Genomic DNA, 12,757 nt, shown 5'->3' on the forward strand with positions numbered 1-12,757 from the left:
GCTGCCCAAACAGCACTACTGGAGATGAAGGACAAGATGAGAACACACAGATAAAGAGAGAGAGAGAAAAGGAATACTGTTTCATGTGTACTAATATAACACCAATAATTTTGCCAAGTAACCAGTCACTGATTTTTTTTCTGAGACAGTAACATTGTTCATAATGCAAAGATTAAACAACAGAAAAATATTATTTTATGAGCTTTTAAGCCAATACTACAGGCTGAATGTATATATTGTGTACAATGTAATACCCTGTTTACTAGATATATAGCATATTGGATTCCATGCAACAAAAGCAAAAATAATACATCCAGTTGCAATTTTCAGATTGTGTTTATTGAATTCCTCAGTGCAAGTAGAATACGACATGTGGAAAGATATTTCCTGAAATAGAACAGTGACATACCCTCAGTTGCATGTTTATTTGGTACATCTCCCTTGTACCTACATTCAGCAACCATTTTATTGGGCACATAATTACACTCATCATGCACAATTCATTCCACCATCATAAACCCAACACACTGAATATATTGGGAACAGCAAAAGAACCAATGGTCCCTAATTAATCTCAAAAACAGGCTCTGCATGAAACATTTTCTAAAAGCTAAACAATGTTGCAGGGTTCTACAAATAACTAAAGGTTTCACCCAGTGGGAATATCTGAAGTGTATTGTGGACCTTTTTGACTGCCGTACCCAATAGTGGTCAATAATTAACTATAAGTTAGAGGTACCAAATAAACTTGTTATTTCCAACATGTAAACTGTAGATTACCTTATAAGATCCAAGTAAAGTCTTAGCAGAATAATATCTGTTTAAACAAGCCATCAAAAATCCATAGGTTTTTATCTGAAATACAAATCCAGTATCAGATCTGTATTACACAACACATGTAGAAAAGAAGTACAACAAAAAATCTTAAATATCGACAATATTCAGTGCAATCAGCATGTATTTGGTGTGAAACCAATCACCACTTAGGACATTAGGAATGGGAACACTACAATTCCTAGAACCTAGTGATGTGATATACGTACAAAGGTCCTAAATGAAGTAAAGCAGCATCTACTCAACAATGAGCAAAATGCATTCACTGCAAAAAATCTTAACAGATTAAAATATCTTTAATATACTCAAAATGTATCTAGCATTAAAGGACCACAACAAAACAAATCTAAGATTAATAAACCTATTTCTAGACATGTTTAAGACTATTTTGCTTAAGATTATTTGGCTAATTTTTTAAGCTTTAATTTCTAGAAAGAAGCAAATTACCTGCCAAAAGAAAAAAATATCAGTAAATAAACCTAGAAATAGCATTACTAATCCTATATTAAGTTTACTGTAATCATATAAGTCAATTCAAGATAGTATCATGCTAACATCTTGTGCAGTGTATGAATGTAACATGCACAGGAATCCTATGTTGTTCAATTACTACATTTGAATTTTGTTTGGGAGAAAAGCTGAGAATGTCAAGACTGTTGCCCAAAATGTATTCTCTTTGCAAGACAGTCTATTTTTTTTTTACAATATTTGCAATGTAGAGTCTAAGCTGCAAACGTTATAATTAATTCTTCTATAAGTAATATAATGAGCTCTATCATTTCTGTTTAATATCATTTCAATTTAGCTTCGAATAGCAACCAGAATGCTATGCAAAACGAGCCTCATTGATAACAAGGGACATGTGGTCCCATTTTTAACTAAATAAATAAGTTTGAGTTTAGCTAAGCAATTTGTGGCGATCAAAAACAGTCTTGCGCTGCTCTTGAACCTGTTTCTTCCAGCGCTGCTGAGCCCCTTCCACTCGCTCTAGCACCGTGTTCCCTCGGCCTGGAGCCATCACATCCTGTGGAGTGAGACAGAGCAAATTCAGCATCTCTAAAATTGAAATGCTCTCTCTCTGTATCTTCAATTCATTTATTTATAATCCATCACAGTTCCAGGATCATGTAACAGAACATATAATTTATCTTTTAATTGTCGCTTAGCTTTACCTAGTTATGCAGTTTGACATATTACTCATCAACATAGGAATCAGTTTACATTTGTCCCTATAAAATCATTACACTCATTAGGCATGCTGCTAATGTCTGTACCTCAGAATCGTACTCGTTCTGCAGTGGTTGTCTGTAGGGATCACGTCTGCGGATCAGAGGCTCCACCAAAAGCAAGAACAGCATGTACAATAGCAGAGCACCGACCACAGACAGGTAAAGGATTATGGTTACCTGTAAGGCAAAGATAAGCCTGAACACGATTACAACATTCAGAATAAACACAATGAGTTCTAAATTCTAAAGAGATTTTATATAAATCTAAGAAAGAGAATTTAGAGATTTATTTCATTTCATATATATGTATCAAGATATTTTGTTAAGATAACCATGTCACAATTATTCAACCTCTATATACAGTAATAGTGTCGCTTTTAGCAGTAGACTAATGGCATGCTGGCCATTTTAAAAAGGAATGTGATGCCTTCTGTTGACAAATTAACCCTAGCTAAATCACTGGCATTTCCAGCAAGACAAAAAGATCCTGGAATGTCCTGGAGTGGTGTAGTGGAAAGTTTAAATATTAGGATTTTATATAATTGTTATGTGCTTTTACAGTATTCGGTATGTTAAACTAGAGAGAAAGTACAAGAGGCCCAAGGCCCGAGGTTCCAACTGTTAACATTGTACGAGCTGGAAGGATGGGAACTTTAGGGGAGTATGTGTACATGTGCTCTATAAGAACTGAAATGTGGAATGTGGCCTTGAGGGATACATCTTCGGTAACCAGGGAGGTTGCTTGAACACACACACACACACACACCTGGGGTACAAAAAAGAGAGTTAAAACTCTATAATTTCCTCTTTACTGTGTAGACTTTGCACTGTATGGAAGACACCTTTTGCTGCAGCAAAATAAAATTCTCTTTACTTCTTTGCTTTTACTACCACCTCTGAGTCTGTGTGTATTTTCTACATCTAGATCAAAACTGTCACCACAGTGACCTTCTCAGTCACCAGCCATCAAACATCACTAAGCTTAACAGCTTTTGCATATGAAGAATGGGCAAAGATTCCAATCGAGAGGTGTAAGTAGCTCGTCAACACCGAATACATTTGATAGAAGTTACAAAAGCTAAAGGATGCTCCATTTTTGGTATTTATTGTCACTATTGTTCATCGACATCACAATAATATTTTTTGAGGGTTGAATATTTCTGATTGCAAATGTATGAATATATTATTAGTACTATTTATTTATTATTTTAGTGTTTTAAATATTTTGTCAACACTGCCCAGTTATTTTTTCAATTTTTAAAGTACCTTAGCATGCTCAGACACATTCCATAGAAAGCTTATTGAAGTGAGCAAAATGCATCCTGGTTCTATCCAATTATTAAATCAGTAGGCATGATTGAGAAACTACAGATGTTCAGGAGTTCAATAAAGTTATTCTGCAAATAGCTACTTATTGTTATACTCAATAAATAATAAAAAATATATACATTTTGTTCAGTAGACCTGGGTTTTCTAGTGTTTTGAGGGCTTAGTGGTAATGTTTAGCAGCACTGCATTACACCCCTAATGAAAAGACATTCACAAAACACTAAAAACCTAGAAATGTGTAGACATCTAGCAGTGAAGCATGTTATGGTCATCAAAATTTCAGCCATTAACTGTAAAATACATCCACTCTCTAGGGCACATTACATAAATCAAGACTCGGGGCTAGAGAATACCTTGATGGTATTGCTGCTTCGCTCCTCATACTTGCACTCACAGAGCAGACAATAAGCCTCCACATCATGACCAGGCACTGGCATGGGCGCCACCACATGCAGACAGTTACTGTAAATACAAAGAGCATGCTTAAAATTACATCACCTCAGATTGTACTAAAAACTTGTGATTCTTAGTCTCATCACCCAGCATGACTACAATGTCATAAATGCTAAATGCCATAAATGTAAATGTGAGATCAGTACAAAGGAAAGGTAGATGAAGAATTTTGAGAAGCCTTTCATCTTAGAACTTAAACAGATCAGATTTAACTGATGTCAGGTTAAATTATAGCTTTACTTCTACGTAACACATGGAAGTATAATAATATAGGCATGCTTAATAGAAATAAATATTTACCTCATAGAAACTAAATGTGAAAAGGTATAAACAATAAATGTGTGCGCTCATTTTGATGGTCACATTTGAATGTATGCAGCTTTGATGATTAAGTGGTACTAGTTTAGTGCAAAAATTAAGTAAAATAAAGACAAACCAGTCCTTTTGGGTGACATTCCTATTGTAGATGTGGCCACTGATGTTTCGGTATGGAGGACAAATGCATTTGCAACGCACGTCTTCAATACTCTGCAAGAGTTTCATAACAACAAAACATGAATACCGAATTGGTGTGGATTATATTTAAAAATGCAACAAATGTGTGATTATGAACTCCAATCATCTTTACTGCTGTGCATGTAACATTCCCTTTAAATAACACAAATGGTATATGGGAAACAGAAAAGTTTTTGTGCTTAAAGAGGCTACAAGATGTAGCACTTTGGGGTGTGTATGTTTCTGCTGACACTGTGGAGAAGTGCTTACGAGGCCCTCGGCAACTGTCTACCTTTGCCTTGTGCTACACTACCCCTGATTCTGATTGCCCCTAATCCTGATTGCCCCTGATTCAGATTCTAATTGCCCCTGATTCAGATTGCCCCTGATGTTGTTGTGCTTCATTCCACAGCCGTTCAAAATGATCCTCTCAAACACATTTGTCAACATTAAGCAACCTGCAAGCCCTGTTAGCTTATTCCTACCTGCCGCCATTGCTAATAACTTTAGTGCCCCAGAGTACAGGCTGAAATAGTAACAGCTAAATTTAAAGGAGAGAAGAACGTCACCGTTAGCTGGTGGTACCTTATCGGCGTGTGCAAAACACATCGCGTCAGAGAAAAGCAAAAACAGCAGAACAGAAGCTGCTGCTCGGAGCTGTGGGATACTGACCAGCATCACTGGTCCCCTGTACTTCTGTAAAGAAAACACACAAACAGTTGTAAGCTAACACAGGCCTACAAGCGAAGCTCTAACTAAATACCGAAATACAAGAAAACAAATAAATAAATAATAATAATAATAATAAAATATGAACAGTATAAAAACTCACATTTGCCCAACAACAAGCTGAAAGCATGGAGCGTTCAACAGCTGTTGCTATGTGACGTTAAAATAACGCTACAAAAGCACTTTAACTTTTACTCTTCAAAATAAAAGACACTATTGGCTTTTATTGACCTACGTAATAATACCGCTTGGTCTCGTTTTTTTGGTTAATTCTTTATGTAATATTATTAAATTAATTAATATTGATCATTAAATTAATCTAATTAATAATATTTTGATTATGTTATTAAATTAATAATACAAAAAAAATTGGCAAAACATGGCTAAGGACTTTTAGCCAAGTTTTACGTCACATTTGTCGTAAAACTGTACTCAAATTTTATTGGCTGTTGAAACTGTCAATCACAGGCTCCCCGAGCCAATCATCGCCTGAGATTTAACTTTACAAATTTGGCGGTAGTAGGACGATGGCGGAAAATTTGAAAGGTAAAATTTTGTTTTCGTAAATATTCCGAAAGAAGTGTTACGTATATTTGTAACTAACCAGAAACATGTGATAAAACACTTCATTCAGCCAGGATTGAAGTGAGGTACCTTTAGTGTCGCAGCCACAGACGGTTCAGTGTGTTCAGTTATCGGTAGCTGTTACAGCGCTAAACACACTGCAGTTTAAAGCTGAACATTTACTCACTTTAAAGTCTAAAGTAGTCGAATTGGGTTTATTAAAGCAGGTTCTATAGAGTCACACTGCACTTGTGATATAAACTCTAACCGATCAGACCTCAGTAACACTGACTAAAGTCCTCGTTAGTTGTTTGTTAGCCAGTTAGCCGCTGTTGTGTGTCAGATAGCGAGCAAACTAACAGACGGTTATTTAAAATAACAGACGGTTTGACAAACTTCACACTACAGAAGTGTGAGTTATGAACTTTAAAATAATCTAAACTTTTTCCCCTTTAATCAGAGGAACTCAACACATGACGCATTCCGTGTTGACTTTCATACGCATTCATACGAAAGGAAAAGGTTTCAATTCCGTCCTAAAGAAACATTAATAACCGTTTTGTCACGGAGTAAAATTACTAGATCTTAAGATGTTGGCCGACGGTTTTAGAAAATGTTCAGTAATTTTTATATTAGTTAATAATTTTATAACAGTTAACATCGTGTCTACAAATCAATATGAGCAAAACAGCTACTTAACCTTATATCCATGTAGCAACGACACTGGAAGTAAAACCACATTATTTTCTCCCTCGCTCATATATTCTCTCTCTCTCTCTCTCTCCCTCGCTCATATATTCATTCTCTCTCTCTCTCCCTCTCATATTTTCTCTCTCTCTCTCTCTCTCTCTCTCTGTCATATATTCTCTCTCTCTCTCTCTCTCCCTCGCTCATATATTCTCTCTCTCTCTCTCTCCCTCGCTCATATATTCATTCTCTCTCTCTCTCCCTCTCATATTTTCTCTCTCTCTCTCTCTCTCTCTCTCTCTCTCTCTCTCTCTCTCTCTCTCTCTCTCTCTCTCTCTCTCTGTCATATATTCTCTCTCTCTCCCTCGCTCATATATTCTCTCTCTCTCTCTCTGTCATATATTCTCTCTCTCTCCCTCGCTCATATATTCTCTCTCTCTCTCTCTCATATATTCTCTCTCTCCCTCGCCTCATATATTCATTCTCTCTCTCTCTCTGTCTCTCTCTCTCTCTCTCTCTCTCTCTCTCTCTCTCTCTCTCTCTCTCTGTCATATATTCTCTCTCTCCCTCGCTCATATATTCATTCTCTCTCTCTCTCTCTCTCCCTCGCTCATATATTCATTCTCTCTCTCTCTCCCTCTCATATTCTCTCTCTCTCTCTCTCTCTGTCATATATTCTCTCTCTCTCCCTCGCTCATATATTCATTCTCTCTCTCTCTCTCTCTCTCTCTCTGTCATATATTCTCTCTCCCTCGCTCATATATTCATTCTCTCTCTCTCTCTCTCTCTCTCTCTCTCTCTCTCTCTCCCTACCTTCTTACAGCTCTGCCTGTCTCTTTAGGTGCAGTGTTGTTTTGCAAATAAAAATAAGAGGTCATTCCCACAGACACACCAAGATCTTGTAGAAAGTCGTCTTAGAGGGAGGTTGTAGCTTCATATTATTAATATTATAATAATATTAATGTTAATATCAAGCTATTATTGGTGTGTTTGTCTGGTGTCCAATTACATTTGGCCATATGTTGTATTTAATTTCCATTGTGTGTGCACATTTTAGGTTTTAATCTTAAATATTTCTAAACAAATGAATTTTACATTTCCTTTGCCACTGCTTTATTCTTATATAACTGACTGCTTTGTTGTTGGTGCCCATGTGTTGTGCGAGCTAAGATGCTTTTCAGTAGATCATGGTCATAAAGCGTGGTTATTATAGTTTCAGTAGCTCTTGACCCGTATCTGAATAATTATAGTCGTTTGCATTAAATTTGCAAGTGAGTGTACTTTAAATTCTCTATTATTTTAGAGTGCAAAGTAGCCTGTCTCTCTACTTTCGATCAACTGCAAGTGGCTTGCCGAGAGTATGGAGTCAAATGCAGAGAACTCGGGGTCAACAAGAACAACCTGTGTGACTATGAAGTGGAATATCTTTGTAACTACCGAAAGAAAGTCATCAGTGATGGCAAAAGTCAAGAAACACAGGTAAGAATATCTGACAATGGGTCATTGCTTTCTCTTCCATCTGTAGCAGTGACTGCTTAATGTGTAAAATGAGCAAAGAATTTAGTCATAACTAATAAGATAATCCGCTTTACTGGTGATGTACGTGGTTGTAATCTAGTGACTGTGAAGGCCAGAGCATGATTTACAACATTTTTATATTGAAACCATTCACTTAGGCCTGTGGAATGTGACATCCTGGTGGCACTAGAAATTTCATCTTTGAATAAACATGATGTGCCAGAAAAAACAGTGAATTCTGCATAAGAGAAACCAATCGATCACCTGTTTGGAGTTTACTTTTTCCCCCCTGACAACTTTTCTGGACTTTAACAATGATTAATTAATAAATATTGAAATTCTGTGTAAAAGTTTGTCTGAAGTGGGATTTCTCTCACTCATAGGAGCTGTACTTGGTGAAATGGAAGGGCTATCCAGAGTCGATGAATTCATGGGAGCCACGGAAGAACCTAAAGTGCACCAATCTGCTTAACCAGTTCTGGGATGATTTGATGCGTGAGCTGATTCGGTTAAAGAAGCGCACCATCCCCAAAAACCTGGACTCTTCCATTGTTTCCCATCTTGTGCAGCGAGCAAAGCTTAGGCAAACTCTCAAACTCTGGGAGAATCACCTGAACAGCCTTGGCCCAAACAAGGGTCGCATCTTTGTGGAAAATGTGGTGGACCTGGAGGGTCCTCCTAAGAACTTCACTTACATTAATGACTATAAGGTGGGTGACGGTATCTATCTTAATGAGGTGGCTGTTGGCTGCGAGTGTACGGACTGCCTGAACTGTCCTCTGAAGGGCTGTTGTGCCGGAGCCTCGCAGCATAAGTTTGCCTACAACAACTCAGGACAAGTGCGCATTCGGCCTGGACTACCCATCTACGAATGCAACAGGCGGTGTCACTGCGGGCCCGACTGCCCCAATAGAGTGGTTCAGAGGGGCATTCAGTTTTCGCTGTGCATCTTTAGGACAAACGACGGCAGGGGCTGGGGGGTACGAACCATGGAGCGTATCCGCAAGAATACCTTCGTCATGGAGTATGTAGGAGAGGTAATGGGCTACAGCTTGTATTTTGTTTTCTTTCATTACTTCAGTTTGGCTGTGCTTAAAATTGAACTTATTTTGTCTTTTTTTTTTTCTTTTTGCTTCAGCAACAGCAGCAAGTTTAAAAGTGACAGTGCAACATTTCAGTTGAGACTTGCTCATTTCTTTGCAAATTAGGTATTATGCTGTTAAGCCACAGATGCAAACACATGCATTGAATGATAAATTGAACCAATGCTGTTTCATGTGGTAAAGACTTATCAGGTTCCTGTTTACACAAGAACACAACTCACGGTACCTACTTGCATAAGAAAGTAGACAAAAACCCACTGTCCCATAATTTTGACTTCAAACACAAAGGAATGCAGTAATTTAGAATTTTGCAGTAGTTAAATACTTTTTTTGCAACTACCTCTTTCTCATATCTCTCATATCAGAGAAAAACAGACAACCCACACAGCAACAAGCAACAGGATAGACATAGCATAGTCACTTGCTAGTGTGAATGCCTTGACCAACTTCTATTAACCAACTTTTGTCAGGTTGTTAGAGTAAATTAGACTGACTAACAGCCTGACTGTCATTTTGTAACTCAGATCATCACTACAGAAGAAGCAGAAAGACGAGGTCATGTCTATGATAAAGAAGGAGCCACCTACTTGTTTGACCTGGATTATGTGGATGATGAATATACAGTGGATGCAGCTCACTATGGCAACATTTCTCACTTCGTCAATCACAGTGTAAGTGTAATTTTTTTTTCCGCAGTGTGGAACAGCTGAGGTCTTTGTTCCTCATTCACAAATTAATTTTCTGTTTAACTATAGTAGCATGTTTGTGTATTTAGCTACATATGCTTTTACTTTTTCAATTTTTAGTTTAATTTAATGTTTAATTCAAATTCACCTGTTTTATTTGGTACGTTAATTGTTTGGATGTTTTTATGTTCTGCAGTGTGATCCAAATCTTCAGGTGTATAACGTCTTTATAGAAAACATAGACGAGAGACTGCCACGGATCGCTTTCTTTGCCACACGTGGCATTAAGCCAGGGGAGGAGCTCACCTTCGACTACAATATGCAGAGTAAGTGTTTTTGTTTTTAGTTATCAAGCTTGGATTCCTCTAACCAAAATTGGCTGCATGATTAAAGCTGCAGTATGTGAACATTCTCTGGTAAGCCCTCTATGGGCACAAAGCTACTTGTTTACCGGTTATATGGAAAAACCAAACATTTAGTAAAAATCTATACACTATAAATATACTCTGTAAATAAATAAATTTCATTTTGTGTGCATGTGTGGGAGCGAGTAAGCTATTTTATCAGTAACATTTTAAACCCCTACTTCTTTTTCTCTTTCTCTGTCTAGTTGATCCAGTAGATGCAGAAAGCACAAAGATGGACTCAAATTTCAGTCTGACTGGACTCCCAGGTTCACCTAAGAAACGCATGCGTATAGAGTGTAAATGTGGTGTGCCATCATGTCGGAAGTATCTATTTTAGATAACCCAGGGACTGGAGGGGTGTGTCATGCCAAATAGTCAGTAAAGATAATAGTGGCTGTAAAGGATAACAACACAATCTCATTACATATTGACAAAAATTGTACAAATAATTATCCATTATTGCTGAAAAAGTGTGTCCTGCTATGTCATAGCAGTACTTTTATTTAAAGATTTCATATGTAAAAGGTCAGAGATGTACATATTGAGTTCTCTGATTCTAATCTTCAGATAATTAAAACAATTTCATGAGCGGAAATGAATCAATACACATTTGTAGAACTGTAGTGTGACACCCCTGGTTTATACTTTAAAAATTCATTTATTTGATCAGTTTTTTTTTTTTGCAGTTTTCTTCCCTGACATTTGGCATGGGGTCACATTTCACTACATTACCTATGTGAAAATGTACAGCTTTTGTAAATGCATCTTTTTTCCCATTCATCAAAGGTCAGACATCTATCATCATGGCAGGGGACTGTCTTTTTTAAGTGAAATGTTTTTATAGTTTAGTTCTTTTTATGAAAGGGCATTTTATTAATATTTTTTTAAAAGCAGTGATGTCATAAGTGTATTAGTATTAAAATATAAATTACAGCTTGACACGAATGCTGGTTAAACGCACTGTGTGTTGTGTTGAAGCTGTTCTAGTTCAGTGTAATCTGTATCCGGAAACGTGTCCTTGTGTGAAGCTTTGATTTCATTAACCTGCCAGCAGGGGGCAGAACTGTATCGCTAATGCCAGAAAACGAGCTTTTTGCTTTATTTTTTTATTTTTTATTTTTTATTTTTTTTACTTTTACAAGGTAAAAGATTTTTTCCCCCCACAGCCGTGAAAGTCTTATCTTACCTTGAATTTTATAGCAGAGTACAGATGGCTGCTTAGTGATATTCTGACTGTACTGTTTAAATTAAGTTTCTGATATTTTATAAAAAAAAAAATAAAAAAAAATCAGTGTTGATTGTTTACTGTATGTAGTAGCAATAACCTGTGATATACAGTGGGGTGACAAAAGGAGTGTTTAAAAAAAAAAAGAAATAATATGTTGGTGTAATGATGCTGTAGCTGTCTAATGTATCACATGAGGTACTGGTGCATGTGAAGGCCAGGACATATGATACTCAAACTAACGCCCTCTACAGCATAACTACTGTTATTTTCCCCTTTTGTCACCCATCTGTCTGGCAGAATTTTATCTCCCTGTAATGTTGAGACAAATGTACTGTATTGACAACTAAGGATGACTACATGTTTTTGTTTTTTTGTTTTTTTTTTTAAAAAAAGGCTTCCAACAGATATTTGCTGGTGCATGTACTGTATTTATGTGAGACATATAATGATCCATGATAAATTTTGAATACTATATATTCAAATTGAGGATTGTGCTCTTAATCTTCGTTTTAGATTAATGTTGGTTTTTGTTTTTCAATCTGTACAATCTGAGTTTTACCTATTAGCCGGGGACAGAGGCTGCATTCAGTAACAAGTGAGTTTCTTGTTCAAAATGTAGCCTTGAAGTGAAGCCAGCCATGTTGTAGCGATTCCTGAAGAAATCTCTATACATTCCACTTTCATTAAACACATTTGTTTTCATTTATCAAGTTTTCTCAGAATTAATGTCTTCTGCTATTTGGAAGGTTGTACAACAGGAAAAATAATGTGAAATAAAATAATTAAACCTAAAATGTAGTTTACTTCTAATTAGAAGTGTTGCTAGTTTTTCTAGGACATTTGTGCACAGCTTCCAGAATTTCGTCTTGTTTCCAGCATGGTAAAAGATAGCTGAAAATGATTTAATTGTTAACCTTTCACAGTGATAGCCAAGATTTGGTGTCTGTTACATTAAAGTAAGGTAAAGGTGGTCTTGAAGGGTAGAGTTTGCCTTACAGAAAGTTTAAAGAGCGGCAAGTTGCTCTGTAACTCGATACGATGACTTCAATGCAATGTGTGACCTTTTGCACTGATATCAGAGTCTTGGGTCATGTCTCAAAGTTTCCCCATTGCTTTTCTTAATGGAAAACAATTCTAAATAGCAAAATCGTAGAACCACTAACGGAAAAAAACACAAATAAAACCCACTGGGAAATGCTAATTTGTAGGTGCATGGTGAAATGTAACTTGTAAAAGGTTTTGTAATTTAAAGGCTAGAAAATTGTCCTAATGTCCATATTCTCTCAAATAAAAAAAAGTCCTAACCAGAAACTTCAAGCTAACAAAAAATTGCGTACTAGCAATAACAGTGTGTTTGCATGTAATTATTTTGCAGTTGTTGTTACTTTGAAGAACCTATAAAAAAACTTGCATCTGTAAAGCTAACAAAACATGAAGAAATACTGTTTAAGATATTTGTAAAAATAAAATAAATAAATAAATAAATAAATAAATA

The 12,757-nt window shown here is 36.4% G+C and overlaps 2 protein-coding genes across 3 annotated transcripts; one reads left to right on the forward strand and one right to left on the reverse strand.

Annotated features, from left to right (window-relative positions):
* Positions 1–317: 317 nt before the first annotated feature.
* Positions 318–6,413, reverse strand: tmem9 (transmembrane protein 9). Of its 2 annotated transcripts, none has more exons than XM_060882021.1 (6): positions 6,334–6,413; positions 4,926–5,036; positions 4,282–4,373; positions 3,746–3,854; positions 2,109–2,240; positions 318–1,858 (listed from the first exon to the last, which is right to left on the reverse strand). In XM_060882021.1, exons 1-6 carry the CDS (start codon positions 6,391–6,393, stop codon positions 1,733–1,735), a joined length of 630 nt encoding a protein of 209 aa, XP_060738004.1. In that variant the 5' UTR covers positions 6,394–6,413; the 3' UTR covers positions 318–1,732. The 2 variants fall into 2 exon arrangements, with proteins under 2 accessions (XP_060738004.1, XP_060738005.1); XM_060882022.1 differs by lacking the exon at positions 6,334–6,413 and adding an exon at positions 5,173–5,278.
* On the forward strand, positions 5,527–11,968 carry suv39h1b (SUV39H1 histone lysine methyltransferase b). The gene is made up of 6 exons (XM_060882019.1): positions 5,527–5,615; positions 7,624–7,799; positions 8,222–8,875; positions 9,466–9,612; positions 9,824–9,953; positions 10,238–11,968. Exons 1-6 carry the CDS (start codon positions 5,597–5,599, stop codon positions 10,369–10,371), a joined length of 1,260 nt encoding a protein of 419 aa, XP_060738002.1. The 5' UTR covers positions 5,527–5,596; the 3' UTR covers positions 10,372–11,968.
* The last annotated feature ends 789 nt before the right edge of the window (positions 11,969–12,757 follow it).

This window comes from Tachysurus vachellii, chromosome 11 (genome assembly GCF_030014155.1).
Source record: "Tachysurus vachellii isolate PV-2020 chromosome 11, HZAU_Pvac_v1, whole genome shotgun sequence".
In the NCBI taxonomy this organism is placed as follows: Eukaryota; Metazoa; Chordata; class Actinopteri; order Siluriformes; family Bagridae; genus Tachysurus; species Tachysurus vachellii.